The following is a 21,284-nucleotide window of genomic DNA, read 5'->3' as shown; positions in this document are numbered from 1 at the left end:
TGCATTCCAATGACAGGGGGAGGGGTGAGGAGCATCTGATGGCCCAGGTCTAGCTTGACTGTCAACCGGTGATCATGTCCTCTCCATGACCTCCTCCAACAGTTGACTGGAATCCTGTTCAGGTTGTTGTATTCCTAATGGAGGTTGGTGGCTGCTCTACTGGCCTTATTCCCTTGGGGGTAGTTCAGTCTCCTTGCCTGACTTCAATGCCATGACCCTTGATAGTTTAGCTCTCACCAGCGTGCATGTAATCAAATCCAGATGATGTTCTGCCGCCTTGGAGGCTTAAATGATTGTATCTTTTATGAACCTAGAAGCCCTTGCTCTATTGAATCCCTTGCTTTCACAAATTCCCAGGAGTAGGACTACCCCCATCTCTTATGTGGAAGCATGGACACTTCATCTTCTCTGAGATTTATTTATTTGTTCAAGGCCTCCTTGTGAGAATCACACATGAACAAAAGGGAACTCAGGATAAAAATTTGGTTATGAGGTAGAAAGAAAATACTCCTTTTTATTTTGCCAATGAGAACATAGTAGCAAAAATCCCCCCAAAAACCAAATTGTTTCTCCATATTTCTCCTTATTACACGTCTCTTTTTATTTTCCATTACATATGTAGGAGCATTATATATTTTTAAATATGCCTTTAGATAATTAATCTTGTTAGAATTTTATGACATGCTAGTGGTCCCAAACCTACTGTATTTCCAGGAACGATTCCGAGGTTTTAGGCCATTTTATTTATTTATTTTTTTAAAAAAAAATTTTTTTTTTTTTCAACATTTTTTATTTATTTTTGGGACAGAGAGAGACAGAGCATGAACGGGGGAGGGGCAGAGAGAGAGGGAGACACAGAATCGGAAACAGGCTCCAGGCTCCGAGCCATCAGCCCAGAGCCTGACGCGGGCCTCGAACTCATGGACTGCGAGATCGTGACCTGGCTGAAGTCGGACGCTTAACCGACTGCGCCACCCAGGCGCCCCAGTTTTAGGCCATTTTAATTGACTTTAACTAACATTCATAACAGCCAGTCCCTGTGTCTTCCAACATGTACACAGACTTGTGTACCATATTTTTCTTTTCTTTTTTTTTTAAAGTGTTTATTTTGGGACGCTTGTTCTAAGGGTCATTTTACCATTACCTTGACCATATATATCAAAGGCGATGCTCCATATAGTCCACGACGAATTTTATTAATAATGTAAATATACACTCGTATTTACAGATATATCTATGACTAAAATAGAAGTCACTTATGACCTTGTCAGCAATATACCTAACCTTCTTTGTGATGCCTTTTGTTATTGTTGACCTATAAGGACTGTCTTCACTCAGTTATTTACAAAAGCCCTCTAAAGGAAAGTATTGTAAAATTCTGAATTCTGTGGCCTATAGAAAAGGTGGCATATAATTTATTCCCCAGACCAGTACACTTAGGAAGGGGACATAATTAATAATTATGTCAGGACAACAGTTATAAGCCACTACTGTCCCAGCCAAACCAAATGTATGGTTATGCTACAGGGCAGAGGCAGCACATTTTCCTGTGACACCTTCAGGTAACACTGAGGTTCTTCATTTGATTAGCTGGCATGAGAAGTCACTTAAACAGCAGTCAGCTGATGGCGATGTATACATATATATTTCTAGCATTAGGATGGGCACTCAGTGAGTTCACCTTGAAGTAACTTACGGGAAATTTTTATAATGTGATTTAACTCAACATTTGAGTCACACCAGTTCTGTCCTTCACATATTGCAGCACTTTTATTGTGCGTTGCAAGTGAATTTCAGGCAATGTTAACCTGCCATTTTGTTCTAATGACGCTAATGACTGAAATTAGTGCCAGACAATGAGCTTGGCAATGACAGCATAAATGGTACGGTCACATTTCCCTTTTTACTGACTTTATGTTATTTCAGCCAGTGTACACTTAATCCAGTGTTTTATTTACAAAGCACTCTTTAACCGCCAGCGTTACGATTTGACCTTGAAAATAAGTCCATTAGTAATTTTTGCATATATGCATATGTCAAGGGAATTCACATTTAAATTTTCAAGGAATTCTAATTACTGGTCTTTGCTGTTCTTCGTTATAAACTGCTGGATTAAATAAATCTTAGTTTGAAGCTGAAAGGACTTGCAGCAAAGGGAACCTTGAACAAAGAGAGCCTGTGAGTCTAAAATAAGATCACATTTTCACTAATCACCTAAATAATGGTGGACTTTAAACACCTTCTTGGCTTGCTCTCAGCTGTGTCTCTAGTACGAACCATGGCTGATTTAATCGGAACACATTCAACAATATTTGCTCAATGAATGAATAATATTCCTTACAGTTGCTTTAAGATATTCATGGCATGAGTTTTTTACTCTCAAGCATTCTATGCTTAATATCTATTTATCATGTTCTTGACAATGTATTGTGTGGAGAATTGCAAATCTCTGGCTTTCCATAATTATTGATTCAATTAATCAACAAGTTCTGTGGGGTTGTAATTTGCTGTGCTAGTTTCTAGTATTGTTGGCTTCAAGAGAAAGTTTTCCACATTCTGCTTTTAGTTACAATTAACATCCCCCCTGACTTTCAGGTTTGCTCTTTGCTTCTCTTGTGCAGGACAAGAAACCAGATGATAATGATGTAACCAAATCTCCTTTTTTTTTTTTTTTTTTTTCTCTATTTAGAGTTTTGGCTAGGGTAATGTTTCTGGTTTCCAAATGAAATCTAAATTGCTATTTTAATAAAAGTGAGGTACAAGGAAAAGTTTAGTAATTAAATCTTAAAAGATTTCTTCCTATACTCAATAACCTACATGAGAGCTACTGTCTATCCCTAGAGAGACAATTTCCAGATGGAAATATATATATATATATATATATATATATATATATATATATATATATATATATATTTTTTTTTTTTTTTTTTGCCACATTCTTTTTTTATTTTATTATTTTATTTTATTTTTTTAATATGAAATTTATTGTCAGTTGGTTTCCATACAACACCCAGTGCTCATCCCAACAGGTGCCCTCCTCAGTGCCCATCACCCACTTTCCCCTCCCTCCCACCCCCCATCAACCCTCAGTTTACTCTCAGTTTTTTAAGAGTCTCTTATGGTTTGGCTCCCTCCCTCCCTAACTTTTCTTTTTTTTCTTCCCCTCCCCCATGGTCTTCTGTTAAGTTTCTCAGGATCCAATAAGAGTGAAAACATATGGTATCTGTCTTTCTCTGTATGACTTATTTCACTTAGCCTAACACTCTCCAGTTCTATCCACGTTGCTACAAAAGGCCATATTTCATTCTTTCTCATTGCCAAGTAGTATTCCATTGTGTATATAAACCACAATTTCTTTATTCATTCATCAGTTGGTGGACATTTAGTCTCTTTCCATAATTTGGCTATTGTTGAAAGTGCTGCTATAAACATTAGGGTACAAGTGTCCCTATGCATCAGCACTCTTGTATCCCTTGGGTAACTTCCTAGCAGTGCCATTGCTGGGTCATAGGGTAGATCTATTTTTAACTTTTTGAGGAACCTCCACACTGTTTTCCAGGGTGGCTGCACCAGTTTGCATGCTCACCAACAGTGCATGAGAGTTCCTGTTTCTCCACATCCTCTCCAAGGGAATATTTTCTTTAGTGAGAAAATCTATTATAAGATTTCAGTCCTACTCTATTTTAACTGTAGTTCCTATAGGTGTACCATTGCCTTTATTGTTATTTAGGTAACTTTCTCAGGAATGGAGAGGAGTATACTAGACAAAATTTATCTTAGGAGAAGCCAGGGTGACCTACATTCATTTTTTCTTACTCCCATGGTTTGTCATCTCCCTCACCTTTCAGGATATACTAATGCTCTCATTTCTCTTCTCTACCATAAAGGAAAAGCATTTCTGGATTAATTCTGATCTTCATAATTTTTACTTTAGTATTGATCTTAACATGTTTTCCCTCCTTGAAATATTTGAATTTTAACATTCTAATTTTAGCATTTATCTTTGTAAATGGAATTTTAGGCATCATGGTGGAAGTAACCTTTTGCTGGGAGCCACACCAAGCTCCATAACACATGTACATGCTGCCCCACCCCCCCAACCCTTGCCCCTTCAACCCACAGGCCTGTATGCAGGTATGGATATTTTAGCTAAGAAAAAGGCTATGTTGTCTCTATCTTATGACAGAAACTTGAGTTTTCCCTTTAAGTGTTCATGTACCTTCAACAGCTGGATCTTTGTATATGTGAATTCTGCTTTGGTTTTATTGACTGGTCAGTATTGGGAGTAGGTGTAAGGAGACAAAAAGCAATTATCTGTACCATTTGCCTTAAGTAATTTTCTCATGCAAGAAACCAAGAACACATCTGTGAAATAGAAAATAGTGGATAGTAGAGCTCTAATTCATCTTGTTTTCATGGCGGCATAATGAATTATTTCTAAACCATACTCGATTTTCATGTTAGTGTCATTTGCTCCAGGATAATATGGTGTTGACTTAGACTTTGTCCATGATCATTTATTTACAAAAGACCAGAAAGGACATTAACATGGTGGTTTGATCCATAAGGCAATTCTATGGCAAAGTCTTCAGAATATGGGGAGTTAATAGAGATTCAGTGAAGTAAAGTGAAGATGCATGAATTTGGAATTATGATGTACAATGAATTTCTAATACTGTTTTCTATCGCAGGTCAGTTGCTCCGGTTAAAAATGTTTCGAGAGGATCATGGGTCATGGATGACAATGTTCTTCAGCACAATTCTGTTTCTCTTCATATTTTCTCACATCTACAACACGATTCTTCTAATGGATGGGAACATGGGGTAGGTTATCTTTCCCCTTTCTACTGTGGTGAGTGTTATGTTTGAAATTCGTAAAAACTCAACGAGAATTTTTTAGCTTGTAGTAGCCTAACTCTTTGTGATAGTCTACTGTCAGTAAAGATAATCTGTGCATTTTTCTTGCTTAAGACATTTAGAGCCTTTCCTCCAACCAGCTTGTAGTGTTCTACCGTGCTTGTCTTGTGTTCCTTCTCCTTTAGGATATCTCTGTGGAGTAGTTTGAGGGCAGGTAAGAATTTCATTATAGTGACAGAATATGAGAATTGGGAAATCTTACTGACTTGTTTACACTCAGTAAGGCTGGGCTAAGATGAAGGTCTTTAGATTTGCAATTCCTTTGCTCTGCAATGCCTGGTTAAATAAAAGTGTTTGATACTGGTGGCATTTTTTTTTTTTTTAACTCTCTTGACAGTTCCAACAGAGAGAACTTTGTTATGAATGGGTCATCTTAAAAGTGGGCTACCCTGTATTAAATCCAGGGTTGTGATCTATACTTATCAAATCACTAATCAAATCACTGTGGCATGAAGATGTACTAACAAGTAGACTGTAGATTTTTTTTTTTAAGTTTCTCCAATTCTCAGTTTGCTCTTAGTAAGGTTTAAGAACAGAATATAAGGAGAAGGGCTTAGCTTACAGCACTAAGAATTAGATTAGTGACAATAATAAACTATGTTAGATATTGTTGTGCAATGAAATAGTTCCCAAGGAGGGTTTTCATCTATCCTTCCCAATAGACTGGAAAGCTAGGTAATATCATTTTCTTCTAAATATAGGCAAGGCAAGATTGTCGGCCTCTTCTGTACTGCAGTTGTTTTGATCTTATGTACAGATGTTAGCCAGCACAAAGCTGAGAGGGATAGCTCAATTAAAATTTTTATTTTTTCCCCCCACCATCAAAAGAGATGAACAGTAATGGGAAAGCAGGTTATTTCACAAAGGTTCCTTTTTGGTACCAAGTGGAACGTGAGATTTAGATCAAATGTTCAGGCTTTAAGAAGCTACCGAAATGCTTTGTAGTTGTTTCTTGGGTTTCGAATAATGCCATTTACTGGGTCCATTTTTAAATGATGGAGTTACAGACTCTAACCTAGGGAAGTCAGGACAAGCTTCACCCTTAGCGCAGTGCTGATAGTAATGGAATGGGTAATGGTGCTCTTGGAATTACCCAACACAACTCAGCCTGTCAGAGAGGTGTTGTGCACTGTCAGCACTGGGGCCAGAAGGGGAAGAGACCCATTAAAAACCTTGCATTTTTTAAGCTGTTGCTGAAAATAATACATTAAATATAAAATATACCCTCTTCTTGGAAGTTGACTTCTTTAATTCTTTTTTTTTTTTTTAAATGGAGCTAAAGAGGTCTTTGCTAACTAGAAGTTTTTATTCTGAGGGAAGAAGGAGATGTCAAGGTAATAAATTAAATGCAATAATGGAAGACCCCTGGCACACTGTAATGCCCTCAGTAGGTAATACTGAAATGAATCTTTCAGAGGGCTAACAGCTGTTAAGCACTCAGTACCACTACTCAATTAAACCTTACAGTGACCCTAAGTAATAGGTTTTTGTATTCTCTCCATTTTACAGATCAAGAAACTGAGGACCAGACATGTTCTGTCACTTGTCTAAAGTTACATTATAATTAAATCTCTATTTTAGACATTGACAAAGGAGGAGTTGGACTATTAAGTAGTGAATTCTGGTAATACATCCTGCTCTTAGGGTGGCACAGAGTTGATTGCTGGTTGATTCTGTTACTCAGTCACTGTAAGTCTATTAGCTTTGCTTTGTATTTTTAATCTTTCAAGCAGAGTTTGAAAATTGAAAGAAGTAGGAGGCATATGCAGAAAATAAGAGAATTTGTATGCGTCTATTTTAACTAAAATTGAAAGTGATTCTCTTTTATTTTCAGACTAAATACAGTATTCCATGTTTTTACTAACTCTTGAACTCCTCACCAATATGCCTCATCCTTTTTCAGAAGGACCTTTTCCTGAGGGGACTTCTTACTGCAATCCCTTTTTAATTTTTTAAAAAATCCGAAGCAAGGGACAAATGGTTTAGTTCTACTAATAAACAAATTAAATCACCATTTATAAAAGACATATTACCAACTTTAATGACACATGCCATTTGAACTAGTGAGTACTTTAAGGTAGGAATGTAAACTTGGAGGAAAATCCATTCCTAGGGAAAATTGATGCATCTGTGCATTGGGGTTCTCCAGGGTTCACCATGTTATTTGAGGCATTGCCTCATCCTTTGTAGGGCAGGGAATGATGGAGCCAGAGGATGTGGAAAGGATGATAAGCATGTAGATATCATGACTGACTAGTTTTATATCAGAGGATTGCTGGTGGTGAAGAAGAATCCTGGATTCTTTACAATGAATCTGATTGGCATTGAGGATTCCAGTGTTTCCTGGTTTGTGGCTTCTTTAGGATTTCTGAGAGCATTCCCTAGAGTGATTTGCCTTTTCCCCCCAATTTTAGGATTGATCGTAAAGTTAGGTTCAGCCAGAGTCCTTTGATCCCTCCTTATAGAGAACAAAACCCCTAGGTTTATCTGACCAGAACCTCAAGAGTTTTAGCCAGAACTGGCTTGATGAGAGTCAAGTTGCCTGCTCCTGGTGTTCTCATTGGAGTGAATTCCCTGAAACGTGCACTAGCTCTATGGCATTAGCCATCTCTGGAGAGTCAAGCCAAGAGGCGGTCAAATGGAGAAGGAGAGAGGTAAGTTAGCTGACTGGACTAAAGGGACCAGGGCTCAAGACAGCCCATATGTCCTACTACTATGAGGAAAGTATCCCCCCATTGATTCTCTTTCCACCCCTCTACACCACACCCCACCAAAATGCTGCTGTTTTTGTAACTTCTTTTATGTTTTAAGTCATCAAGATGAAAGTAAACTCATCTTTCTATAAATGTTTGAGGTTGTGGATCAGGATTCTGCTGTAGTTAAGGCTCCGATCCTTGGCAGAGTTTTTACATTATAGACATTTTATGAGCGCCTTCATTTTTACACATTGGCTGTCTAAGTAGGCTGTCCTACAAAGTCTTTAGAAACGATGGAAAATATAATGCAGACTGATAGACTGTGCATAGCTCTGCATAGCTGAGCTTACCCAGATGTAATAAAAAACCCCAGAGGCCAGGGGCGCCTGGGTAGCTCAGATGGTTAAGCATCTGGCTCTTGGTTTCAGTACAGGTCATGATCTCAGGTTTCTTGAGTTCAAGCCCTGAGTCAGGCTCTGTGCTGACAGTGCAGAGCCTGCCTGGGATTCTCTCTCTCCCTCTGTCTGTGCCCCTCGTCTGCTCATGCTCTGTCTCTCTGTCTCAAAATAAATAAATAAACTTAAAAAAAAAAAAAGAAAGAAAAGAAAAATAAAAATCCCAGAGGCCAAAAATGAAGAAAGATCTGAAAACCAGGGCAGTAAGCCTGTGTAGTGACACTCCGAGGCAGTAACATAGGGGTTTGAGTTTACCTCTCATAGCAGGACCAGAGATCAGGATTTGGGCTCGTTTTAGGTGAGAATGGAAACATACACTCCTACCTTCAGTGGTTCTGCAGAGTGCTACAGAAGATGGACTAGAAAATATAACTACCAGCACAGGCAGCATCTAGGAGGCTTGTCTGACAGGCGGGGCTTTGCTTAGAAAAAAGTTCTGAGAAATTCATAACCATAGGTATAATTTTATGGTTTTAATATACATTTTCCTTGGGATTTTAGAACCCACCCCCTAATCCCTGGCCATTCTCTTTTCTTTTCTTCTTCTTTTTTAATGTTTATTTTATTTCTTTTGAGAGAGAGGGAAAGTGCAACACACACGAGTGGGAGAGGGGCAGAGAGAGAGGGAGAGAGAGAATCCCAGGCAGCCTCTGCACTTTCAGCTCAGACCCTGATGGAGGGGTTTAAAGCCATGAACTGTGAGATCATGACCTGAGCTGAAATCAAGAGATGGATGCTTAACCCACTGAGCCACCCAGGTGCCCCCATTCTCTTTTCTAAGTTTCAGGTTCTCCTCATGCACCGTTGACGGGAATGCCAATTGGTGCAGCCACTCTGGAAAACAGTATGGAGGCTTCTCAAAAAATTAAAAATATAATTACCCTAGACCCAGCAATAACACTATTTGGAATATACCTAAAGGATACAAGAGTACTGATTCATAGGGGCATATGTACCCCAATGTTTATAGCAGTGTTTTCAACAATAGTCAAATTATGGAAAGAGCCCAAATGTCCATCAACTGGTGAATGGATAAAGAAGATGTGGCTTATATATATGATCAGATACTCTTCAGTGATGAGAAAGAATGAAATCTTGCCATTTGCAACAACATGGATGGAACTGGAGGGTATTATGCTAAGTGAAATAAGTCAGTCAGAGGAAGACAAATATCAAATATTTTCACTCGTGTGCAATGAGAAACTTAACAGAAGACCATGGGGGAAGGGAAGGTGTAAAAATAGTTTCAAACAGAGAGAGAGGCAAACCATGAGAGACTCTTCAGTACAAAGAACAAACTGACAGTTGATGTGGGTGGGCGGGAAATGAGTGATGGGCATTGAGGAGGGTACTTGTTGGGATGAGCACTTGGTGTTGTATGTAAGTGATGAATCACGGGAATCTACTCCCGAAACCAAGAGCACACTATATACACTGTATGTTATTAGCTAACTTGACAATAAATTATAAAATAATAATAATAAGTTTTAGATTCCTACTTTTCTCTGGAGCCCCCCGCATTTCCAGAATTCTGGAATTCCAGAAAACTTCTAAAATTTTTCTGGTTCATTATATAGAGCAATTTAGTTCTCTTTCATCTCTACTTCTGTCCACTTTGATTTATCTGGGACTTTTCCTTTCATAACCAAAATCACATTAATGCATTTTGCAGTCAAAGGAACCAGGACCCCAAGAGGAATGGTGCTGTGTTCTTGGAATCCCAAAGGGGCTGCTGCTACCGCATTTCAGTTTTGTGTTGTTTTTAAGTTAGCAATTTCCTGTCATTCAATTAATGTTTAATTAACTGTCTCTTGGGAGCGAAAAGGGAAGACAGTCAAAGAAAAAGAGGCAAAGGAATCAGTTAAGTTAAAAATTAGGGTTTTGTGGTAATCCCAGTCCCGCAATATGCTGCATTGTTCCCAAACAGGACTGCAGCCTCAAGAAAGAGACATTAGTAGGAAAGAAACCAGACCATTTCCTATTTCCTTCCACAGTGATGGACTTGCCTTGGTTAAAAATGATTCTAAAGACATTTTTATTATTTTGTTTTATCTATCTATCTATCTATCTATCTATCTATCTATCTATCTGCTTGTTTGTTCATTTTTGGAGAAAAGGAACGCAAGCAGGGGAGAGGGGCAGAGGAAAGAGAGAGAATCTTAAGCTGGCTCCATGTTACGCATGTCCTACGACCCTGAGATCATGACCTGAGCTGAAATTGAGAGTCAGACACTCAACCCACTGAGCCACCCAGGCGCCCCTAAAAATGATTCTAAATGACTCCCCCCCACCCCCCCAGTTGTTTTGATTTCCTCTGTGTTCAACTAGGTATGTTAAGACCAATCCATTTAGAAATCTCTGTTTGACAGAAATAGAGGTGTGCTCGAGTCCACATTGTGGTCTTTAATTAATTAATTAATTTTCTTCAAGTTTTTATTTAAATTCCAGTTAGCGTTAGTTTCAGGTGTAGAATCTAGTGAGGTTGAGGTCTTTACTGACCAGAAACTGAGCAAGTCATATAGGGCTGGGAAGAGTCTTTTTTTTTAGTGTTTAGATACCTTACACCCTTTGTGACATCATTTTCTGAAGAACTTCTTAGTCATGGAATTTCTACGGCATCAAATGTATAAAGCCCTAATTTAGGAAATGTTTGCCTGGACTTCTCAGATATCTCAATTCCCCAAAGAATAACATGTATAATGTATAAGGAATGAAATGGTACGAAAGCAAGCACGCACGCTCCAGTTCTGTTCATAAAAAGATTCTGAAAACAGCCACTTGGTGGCAGCAAAAGGCATGTTTTAAGCTTAGACTGCCTCACCATGTGGTAGGCAGGTTTTCTCTGAAGAGAATCTTCTTTCGAATTTTTGAAACTTGGGTTGAAATATTTGCCTCCTAATTGTTAGTGAGCTTTCTGAAGAAACCCACCTAGTGATCTCTATAATAAGTACTTATTATGTGATGCACTTGGCCTCTTTATGTTCTAAAACAAGTTTAAATAATAGTATATATAAACACATAGGCACGCATGCACACACACACATATACACACATGCATATATATACATGTTTATAGACTTATTCCAGTATTACAAGGATAAATGTTGTGTTTAGCACTGAGGAAATTAGACACTTGACAGACTGATAAAATTTCCTCTGTGAACTGGAATAACTTTCCACAGGGTGCATCCTACTTAGGGCAGGATATGAAGAAGCTGATGTTTTCTAGTGATAATGACAAAGTTTTCTTCTTCCTAATACACATCTTTTTCCAGAGAAGTGTTACAAATATTAATTAATACATCAATATGTGTTAAGTATTGCCGAGACAAAAATTGAGAACTGAGTGAGACAAAGTGATTTGATTCAGGCAAGTTTGAAAATAAATATTAGCGTTCATATTCAGAATCTGGAAAAAAATGAAGGTAAGAATTTGGTGATGGGTGTAATGAAAATGGAATAGATCGTCTCCGTTCTGTTCTGTTTCTGATCAGTTTTAGTAAGTAAGAACTTATGTGGAGAGCTCATTAAATGTCTGGGTGTGGTAAGCACATTCAGTGGATGTGCTGTAAGGGTGATAGGCCTAGGAGTGATGACAGGAGGAAATACTTAAAATAGACACTTTCCTAAAATCTGAGATGCATGGCTTTTATGTACAGAGGGAACAACAAAAGCAAGCAAGAATGAGTAGGAAAAAAATGACCAAGCAAGAGACTGGCACAGACTTGTCTACAGGCTGGATGAAATGGTTCAAGTGCTAATGCTCTCTCAAGGGTATGTGCACAGCTGACCTAGACCTTAGCCCCCATGCTCTTCTTATCCTCATTTTGTAAAGAATGACTGTTACTCTGGTCCATCTGTGTGTCCATATGTCATATCAGAAAAGATTGATTTATAGCTTTAGTTTCTGTTGCTAGAGGTCTAGGTTTCGGCCCATTATTTTTCCCAAAGTTGAGTTACACTTTAATGGAAAAATTCAGGGTGAAATTTCACTCCATGCAGTACTTTTCTCCTTCCTATGTCCACTATTTTTAAAACCTTCACTAATGCTTTCAGATCCCTTACTCAAACATTTTTTTCTCTTTCTGGTCACCACTGATCTAGATAGTTACGGCCGTGGTGCATGTTTCTTTCTGTTAAGAACCCTGATTTTCACTTGCTATTTTTCAAGTACAAAGTTGGTGACCTGCTACCATTGTTTACACTGGTAGCTTCCTTTGGAGGAAGGGACGTTTGTGTGTGTGTTTTGTTGTTTTTAAAAGTGCTATATTTATTTTGGGAGATGGCAAGAAAAAATTTAAACGGTCTTTTGTAATGTTAAACACTACAGTTTTTGTATGACCTAAACTAACAACACTATTAATGTCCCAAATTATCCATTTAAATTTTAGTAAATAAAAAGAGAGATCTATTGTTTTTCAAGGGGTGGGCCTAGAGGGACAGATGAAGGATGGAGTCCCTGGGCCGGGTTTAGAAGCTGGGATGGGGGGAAAGCTTGGCTGTAGGTATTCATGAAGTCTGAAAATACTTGAGTCAATAGCTGAAAAGCTTGATTGGCTGCTAATGCAAGGCTGAATGCAAATTCTGCTGGAGTGGTGCTTTACATAATTTGTTGGCTTCATTCTTAATTAGGCTAAACATTGACTTGCTTGTACGATTAATTCACAATAATAGTACAATTAATTACCAAGGCTGGGAGTAAGGGGCCTGAGCTGGTTGCTGAGAATGGGCTGGAGAGAAGAAAAGTTGGAAGTGAATGGCTGGGTCTGGTCGTGGGGGCTGACCCAGTGGGGTGCTGGAGGGAGGGAGGCAGGCTTGGTGAGAGAGAAAGGGAGGGAGGGAAGGGAAAGGGGAGTGGGTGGGGGAGGGTCGGGCAAGGGAGAAGGAGAATTACTTAGCCAGCCAGAGGCAGTATAGCAATAGGGCACAGTTGGCTGCTTTTAATGGTATTGGTTTCGCATTACTTGGTTTTGATAGTACAAAGGTAAAATAGCGCAGCACAGCCAAATTATCACGAGTTTACTGTAAGTGTTGTCTGAATTGATGAAGTTTTAAAACACTAATGAAAAACACAATCGATGTTGCATCCTTATTACTGTGTGCGAGTGCATTATTATCTGTCCAGAATTGACATTGTTTTGACACACTTAAGAGGTGTTCCATGATCCTTGTTTACAGTTGCTTATTTCGACTCTCTCATTAAATAGTTTATCAGCTTGTTACAGGGGAAAAATTCGAATGCGGCAATTGAAAGACCTGGACTTTAGCCCCATCTTAGCTGCTCACTGGCAAAAATAACTTGGAAAAGTTAGACCGTTTCTCATTTTTAAGACATAGGTTGCTGTTACAGGATTGTTACTGGGTTTACTATTATCAACCTCACCATTATTATTGTTAATCTTGGGGAAATGCATGCTTCCAAAGTGGAGAAACAAACTAAACATAATCTCGGTCGCCATTGGCTTTGCTTTGTACGAAGGGCAATGTGTTGTCCTAGAAATAGCATGGACTTGTGTGCTGACACTCTTTTTTGCTATGTGACCCCAGGCAAACTTCACTATCGGAGCCACATTTCCACTGATGCAAAATGGGGATGTTAGTACTGCCTTAAGGTTGTTGTGACAATCAAAGAAGACAATGTGTGCAAAGAGATTGGTGTGCTGCCCACCATGTAATGAGCTCCTAATAAGTGTTAGTTGCTTTTATAATAATAGAAAATATATTTTAGTTTCTCAAGTACTTTAGCTCTCAGTAAGTATTAGTTATAATGATAACAGTAAGTACTTCGGCCATTATAACGAAATGATATAATACATGTCAATGATCTTACTACTTTATTGTCATTACAACTATGGTGATTATTATCAATGTATGCAAACTAGCACTAGTAGGTCTTCAATAAATATTAATTTCCTATGCCATAATAGTACATAATACATAATCTTAAATATACTTGCATTATAGAGTCAGATTAGTATATGCAATACATAGCACTCAGTTCAAGTGCTATGAATGCATCTTTATGAATATACATAAACTGTTCCTTATTTTTCATCAATGAAAAGCAAATACACAGAGCTAATATAATATTTAATCGGGATTCAGAAGAGGAAATCAAACATATATTAAGTTACTAAATGATTATTTGCTAAGTTTGTCTTTTTTGAAAAGAGGGAACATTTGGTGAAATTATTGATGATAACATGGGAATTACTGACGTGGCAGTCATGCCTATGTGCATGTGTGTGAATATCCATTATCTAGAGACTGTGTAATAATGAATATCTTTAATTTTCATCTCAGTCCCTTTTTCCCAGTGGTGAACATGTAGGAAATCATTACTTTCCAGGCATGAAAAGTTGATGTATATGATAGCCTGAGGCTTACGTTTTATCAGAAGTTATATAGTTTAATTTAATAAATGAATAAGAGGGACCCAGCACGAGCTGAGAAAGTGACATTTCGGTGACAAGTAACCCCCTTTGTCACCTATTAACCCCATAGTTATTCTTGAGGGAATCAGAGAACCAGTAAACAGAATTCTGTTAATAAAATGTTTCATCATTCCAATCGTTCCCTGTCAAGGTAACATCACTTGTAGCACTGTTGTGTTCGCTACTCTGGCTGCTGAGTCAGGAATGTCTACAACTTCTACTCTTGCACCGGATCGGGAGGATAGTGCCTTTCTGTGGTAAAGATAAATGAGCCTCGCTTGTGTTTTCCTCGAGAGGAGAATCTCATTGGAACTGCTTAGCTTCTTTCTATTTCAGTTTCCTTTAGGCTACTGCCAGGGTACCCTGATGTTCTACTTTTTTTTTTTTTTTCTTAGAGAAGCAAATGTGCATAAAATACTTGAACAAGTTAGTTACAAAAGACATAGAAAAACATCATATTTAAGTAATGTATTAAATGGATACCCTTACCTAATTGAAAAAAAAAACCTGCTTTACATCCTTTACAATAAAAGATTAGTAAAATATACACAAAATATGAAGACAGAAAAGGGGTATTAGATTTTGACTTGTATTTTGTAGACTACATAGTTTAATTCTCTCCCCCCAAAATGCATATTTTAAAAGATGAGGAGGATGGTTCCCAGGGATGTTGCAAAGCATTAAGATGTTCAGCATTCTGTGTAATAATAGAGAAGAATATATACCACATGTGCAGTTTTTTAGGAAAAATGTTAATAGATTTCTTTGCTTCAAGATCATCCATATACTACCTAAATATGCACATTTAAAACAATTTTTTTAATGTTTTATTTATTTTTAAGACCGAGAGAGACAGAGCATGAGTGGGGATGGAGCAGAGAGAGGGAGACACAGAATCTGAAGCAGGTTCCAGGCTTTGAGCTGTCAGCACAGAGCCCGATGCGGGGCTCAAACTCAAGAACTGTGAGATCATGACCTGAGCCAAAGTCAGATGCTCAACCGACTAAGCCACCCGGGCGCCCCTAAATATGCACATTTTTAATATAAAATGTATATTATATGTAATAGTATATGTTACTCAATATACTGTTATACATGTATATGTATATATAATATTTATTAGATAGTCAAATTTATTTATTAAACCATTTTACTTTTATTAGAGAATTTGATGTGCAAACTTAAAGCTAAGCATATAAAATAAATCATTGATCAGGGCACCTGGGTGGCTCAGTTGGTTAAGCGCCGGGCTTTTGATTTTGTCTCAGATCATGATCTCACAGTTCGTGAGATTGAGCCCCACATTGGGCTCTCTGCTGACGACGCAGAGCCTGCTTGGGATTCTCTCTCTTTCCCCACCTCTCCCTCCCCCTCCACCTCCCTGCCCCTCCCCCTGCTCGTGTGTGTGCATGCACTCTCTTTCTCTCAAATAAATAAACTTAAAAAAATGAATCATTGATGATAAAGTTATAAGTAACTACAGAGAGATAAGAGGTTGTAGCTTATACTGAACCTTACAGTGACATCTTAACTGAATATGTGGATCTACATAAACTGATAAGTAAACAGGATTATATAGGTCTTAAATGAGCAACAGATATGATATGTCTGTTAGGATCATGTTAAGTTAACACAGGGCTCAGCAGAAAGGACAGCTAAGCTACAGAACATCAGCTGCTTAAACAATTCACTTGTCTGGATAGGGTGGCCTTGATTATCACTTTACTACATCATCTAAGGTAAGTCAGTTTAGGGTAAGTTTCTAAAAATTCAATGACCTAAATTAAACTAGTAGAAAAGCTAGATTTGTGCACCTATTTGGGGAATTGCTTCTAGAGACTTTATTACCTAGACTCATCAGGCTTTGGGAGGGTTTTTAATTAAAATTCACAATAGCCATTTTTCCTTATCTTTCGTAGGAGCAAGGTATCAGACACTGTTGATCTGTTTGAGATCAGCCTCATTGATTAAAAGAACATTTTTCAAGTACCTACTTTGGGCACTGATTACCAGTTACAGTTTAAAGACTGATCTCCTTGAGATCAAACAAGTATCCAGAGCTCGTTCAGCTCTGGAGGCAGGTCACAGGCACATTTTTGTCATAGCCAGACAATGAATGATGATGGGTTACAAAGACAAGGTAGGAGTCTAGGGCAAGGAGATCCAAGCCAAGGTTGGCAACCAGAGGTTACCTATCATGGTTAGAGACTAAACTCATAGATTACTTAAGAATCAGCAACAAGGCAGAGCTAAAGTCAGGAGTTTTGGAGAATTTAATGAACACCGTGGATCTTCTTCCCCAGCCTCCTAAATTTTGCGTACAGTGTGATGGAGTTTATGGGCTCCATGTTAAAAGCCACTGAAGTTGGTATCTCAGAATTAGAACACTGAACAGGAGGCTCCAGTGATAAGATCCTAAAACTAAGATTCTACCAGTCAGGATAGGTTAGAGTCTGTGTCAGTAACAAACAAATCCAAAATTTCAATGGCTTAAGACAACGAAATTTGTTTTTTACTCACACTACATTTCATTGTGAGTCGGTTGGAGGACTCTGCTTCATCATCCTCCCTCTGGGACCGTGGTTGAAATAGTAACTACATTGTAATGTTGAGAGTTGCTCCTGGAGTCTCAGGGAAGTAATTCAACATTCTGATGGAATGTAACTTCTCACAACTTTTTTTTTTTAACTGTGTAAAAAACATCTTTCTTTTTTTTTAAATTAAAAAATTAAAAAAAATTTTTTAATGTCTATTTATTTTTGAGAGAGACAGAGACAGACTGTGAGTGGGTTAGGGGCAGAGAGAGAGGGAGACACAGAATCCAAAGCAGGCTCCTGGCTCCGAGCTGTCAGCACAAAGCCTGACATGGGGCTCGAACTCATGAGCTATGAGATCATGACCTGAGCCAAAGTCAGACGCTCAACCAACTGAGCCCCCCAGGCACCCCCAAAATTTTTTTAATTTAAATTTTAGTTAACATACAGTGCAATATTGGTTTCAGGAGTAAAATTTAGTGATTTATCACTTACATACAACACCCAGTGCTCATCACAACAAATGCCCTCCTTGATACCCATCACCAATTTGGTCCATCTCCCACCCACCTCCCTCCTTCAACTCTGTTTGTTCTGTATCACTGAGAGTCTCTTGGAGTCTGTTTTCCTCTCTCCTCTTCCCCTTCCCCTCCCCCTGCTTCCCATATGTTCATCTGTTTTATTTCTTAAATTCCACATATGAGTGAAATCATATGGTATTTGTCTTTCTTTGATTGATTTATTTCACATAGCATAATAATACATTCTAGCTCCATCCATGTCATTGCAAATGGCAAAATTGCATTCTTTTTGATAGCTGATTAATATTCCATCATATATATATGTATATATATATACCCCACATCTTCTTTATTCATTCATTAGTTGATGGACATTTGGGCTCTCTCCATAGTTTGGCTATTGTTGATAATGCTGCTATAAATTTAAGGGTGCATGTACCCCTTCAAATCTGTGTTTGTATCCTTTGGGTAAATACCTAATAAGGCAGTTGCTGGATCATAGGGTAATTCTATTTTCCATTCTTTTGAGGAACCTCTTTACTATTCTCTAGAGTGGCTGCACCAATTTGCATTCCTATCAACAGTGCAAGAGGGTTCCCCTTTCTCTGCATTCTCTCCAACACCTATTGTTTCTTGTATTGTTAATTTTAGGCATTCTGACAGGTGTAAGGTGGTATCCGATTGTGGCTTTGATTTGTATTTCCCTGATGATGAGTGATGTTGAGTATCTTTTTATGTGTCTGTTAGCCATCTGGATGTCGTCTTTGGAAAAGTATCTATTCATGTCTTCTGCCCATTTCTTACCTGGGCTGTTGTTTTTTGGGTGTTGAGTCTGTTAAGTTCTTTACAGATTTTGGATACTAACGCTTTATCAGATATGTGATTTACAATTACCTTCTCCCATTCCACAGGCTGCCTTTTAGTTTTGTTGATTGTTTCCTTCACTGTGTGGAAGCTTTTGATTTTGATGAGGTCCCAATAGTTCATGTTTGCTTTTGTTTCCCTTGCCTTCAGTGACATATCTAGTAAGAAGTTGTTCTGGCCAAGGTCACAGAGGTTGCTGCCTGTGTTCTCCTCTAGGATTTTGATGGTTTCCTGTCTCACATTTAGGTCTTTCATCTATTTTGAACTTATTTTTGTGTATGGTGTAAGAAAGTGGTCTAGTTTCATTCTGCATGTCATTGTCCAATTTTCCCAACACTGCTTGTTGAAGAGACTCTTTACTGCTTTGTTAAAGACTAGTTGACACACAACTTTGATTAGCACTAATTACTTGGCCCCAACCAAGCACAAGGAGACTGGAAACTGTATCCAGGAAGAATTAGGATATCAGGAAGCACATAATCGCTTCCTAGTTGAGGTAAGAGTGGCCGCATATGGTAGTCAGTAGCATTATTCCAGGTACATGGTATGATTGCAATTCCCAGCCTCCTTCTGCACTTTCTAACAAACAGTGTCTTTCTTCCTATAAAGAGGATATATATATATAATGATTTTTACAAAATCATTGTAACTATGATGTGACAGAAAAGGAATGAATGAATTTCACATCAAAATCTGATTGATGTGTATGCAGAATCTAATCTAGTTGTATGCAGTGTTAATATCATATGGCCAATCAGGTAATTAAAAGCACAGTAATTGATCAGAGAAATCTATTTGATAGCAGGAAGGAATGGTTTCAAGGTATTATTGATCGATTGATAGTTAACATGCTCTGGTTCAGTTCTTGTGTACCTCTAGTATACATTTTGATTTGGTGAATATATTCATTGTGTTGGGTGTTTCTCATGCCACGTCTGTTCTGAACACTTTCAATGTCATCTATGATTATTAGAAATAAATGAGTTGAGTTAGTGGATTTAGGAGAAAAGACACTGGTCAGTGGGACCTTATGAAGATATGGGTAAATATATAATTTGTCAGAGAAATTATGAGATGTTTTGCCTTCTTATGTCTACAAAATTGAGATAAGTCAAGAACACAGCTGGAATTTGATCAATTAGAATAGAGAATCCAACTGAGGCTGAACTTATGCACTCCTCCTGGTTGCCCTGGCAACAGGGCCCCTTTCCATGCTAGCAATATTATAGTGTGAGTGAAGAAATAATTGGAGGTACAGAAATATTTGTTCAAGTCAATTCCTCCTTTTGGGAAAGTTAAGGAGGAGTTTGCTAAAGGCAAAAGATGAGGTCATGAGAGGGGAAGAATTTGAATTAAAAAAGAAAAAAAAATAATTAAATTGAACCTGAGCCTGAAAGCTTCTGGGCATAGCACTGCTCATAGCAATGTTTCTTCCCGACTTTGGTTGAAGGCAGAGTAGATAGTAAATCACATGGTTGCATATCTACGTTATCTCTTCCATTGTAGCCCAGGAAAAGCACTGGACTGGGAAATTGTGACCTGTATAATTGGCTTGGATTGGAGCCATCTGCTTTGTGGATTGCTCTGCCTGCTCTTACAGCTAGCCAGGAAGTTCTCATTTGCCCAGAAGGGTTAAGAGGGAGTCAAAACAGCCTTGCCCATATTTTTCCTGTGAATTTAGCTTACTTTGTTTTTAATGTTGTCCTTAGGTGTATTTTATCCGTGCCACATATATCTTTCAAATTCTGCTCAATAGTCTCAGCCTTTTCTCCTTTTATTAAATATATGTCGACTGTGCACCACTGCTTGGAGAACAGAGAAATTGGGAGGAGTTAGCAATGAGCATTTCCTGTTTCACTTCTGCCTTTTCTTTCTCTGAACCCTTCCCACTAGCAAAAGAAGAGGATACAAGGTGATCCCTTTATCCCATTCCCTGTAGCCAGAGTAAAATAAAGAAGAAAACTACAAAGCATTACTTAAACTGTGGTGTCGGGGCACTCTGGCACATATGGTTGCCCTACCTAAAATCAGTAGGAGAGAATAAAGAGAGACCTGGATAGAAAAAGGATCATCTGGGGATGTTCTAGAAAGAAGACTTGGCCTTGATGCACACTGAATATTCCTGGACAGTTGTAATTACTTTGTAGCCAAGTTCAGTTTCTAATAGGGACCATGAGATTGTTTCAAGATAAAGGATCTCATGGCCTCTTGTCCATGAATAACTTGTATCAGGTTAGAATATAGTAAGAATGAGTTCCTAGAAAGTTTTACAAATCCATGTTCATAGTAAAGCCTCAGGAAAGGCCTTATTATTGACCAAAGTGTGGTCAAGGTTAAGGACTGACTGACCAAGTGAATTCCATTTTCTGCTCCCATGACTATTGCTTAAGAAAATTTAAATACGTTCCATTTTGCTTAAGGCAAACCTATCACGCTCCATTTTTTTTTCAACTCAGATCCTGATTGGAGTAAAGGGGGACCCCTGTCATAGGAGAAAATGACAGTAACTGTATGCAGTGGGCAGCCTTTGAGGTGGTCCTGATGTTCCCTGCTTCTGATATTCAAGCCAGTGTAGGGTGAGTGTAGGTTGAACCAAGTGGCTAGCTTTTAATGAATAAAATATAGTAAGATGATGGGGTATTATTTCTAAGATTAGACTTCTATCTTGTTTGCCTTTTTTTCTGTCTGTCTCCATCTCTGTCTATGTCTGTCTGTCTGTCTCTCTCTTGAAACCCTTACTCTGGAGCAAAATTACCACACACAATTTCTGTAGTCTTATGGGAGGCCTGTGTGGCAAGGAGCTGTTTCCAAACATCCCTCAAGGACCTAAGACCCACCAGCAGTCATGTGAGTGTGTTTG

General features: G+C 38.3%; 1 protein-coding gene and 1 long non-coding RNA gene across 6 annotated transcripts in view; one reads left to right on the top strand and one right to left on the bottom strand.

Annotated features, from left to right (window-relative positions):
* Positions 1-17,136, bottom strand: part of LOC109248996 (uncharacterized) — a 60,796-nt gene extending 43,660 nt beyond the window's left edge. The window contains exon 1 of the long non-coding RNA XR_002072396.2: positions 17,026-17,136. This is a non-coding gene — a long non-coding RNA (uncharacterized LOC109248996). The remainder of the gene's footprint in view (positions 1-17,025) is intronic.
* TMEM117 (transmembrane protein 117) overlaps positions 1-21,284 on the top strand; it is a 483,464-nt gene that overhangs the window by 86,310 nt on the left and 375,870 nt on the right. For 4 of the 5 annotated variants that reach the window (XM_053895726.1, XM_019419099.2, XM_019419100.2 and 1 more), the window contains one exon: positions 4,695-4,827. In XM_053895726.1, coding sequence (XP_053751701.1) covers positions 4,695-4,827 — 133 coding nt within the window. The other variant, XM_053895725.1, reaches the window with a different exon arrangement.

This window comes from Panthera pardus, unplaced genomic scaffold, assembly GCF_024362965.1.
Source record: "Panthera pardus isolate Hobbes unplaced genomic scaffold, ASM2436296v1 HiC_scaffold_6, whole genome shotgun sequence".
Lineage (NCBI taxonomy): Eukaryota > Metazoa > Chordata > Mammalia > Carnivora > Felidae > Panthera > Panthera pardus.
Note: the sequence above shows the minus strand (reverse complement) of the source record. Positions and strands in the feature narration are given on the sequence as shown.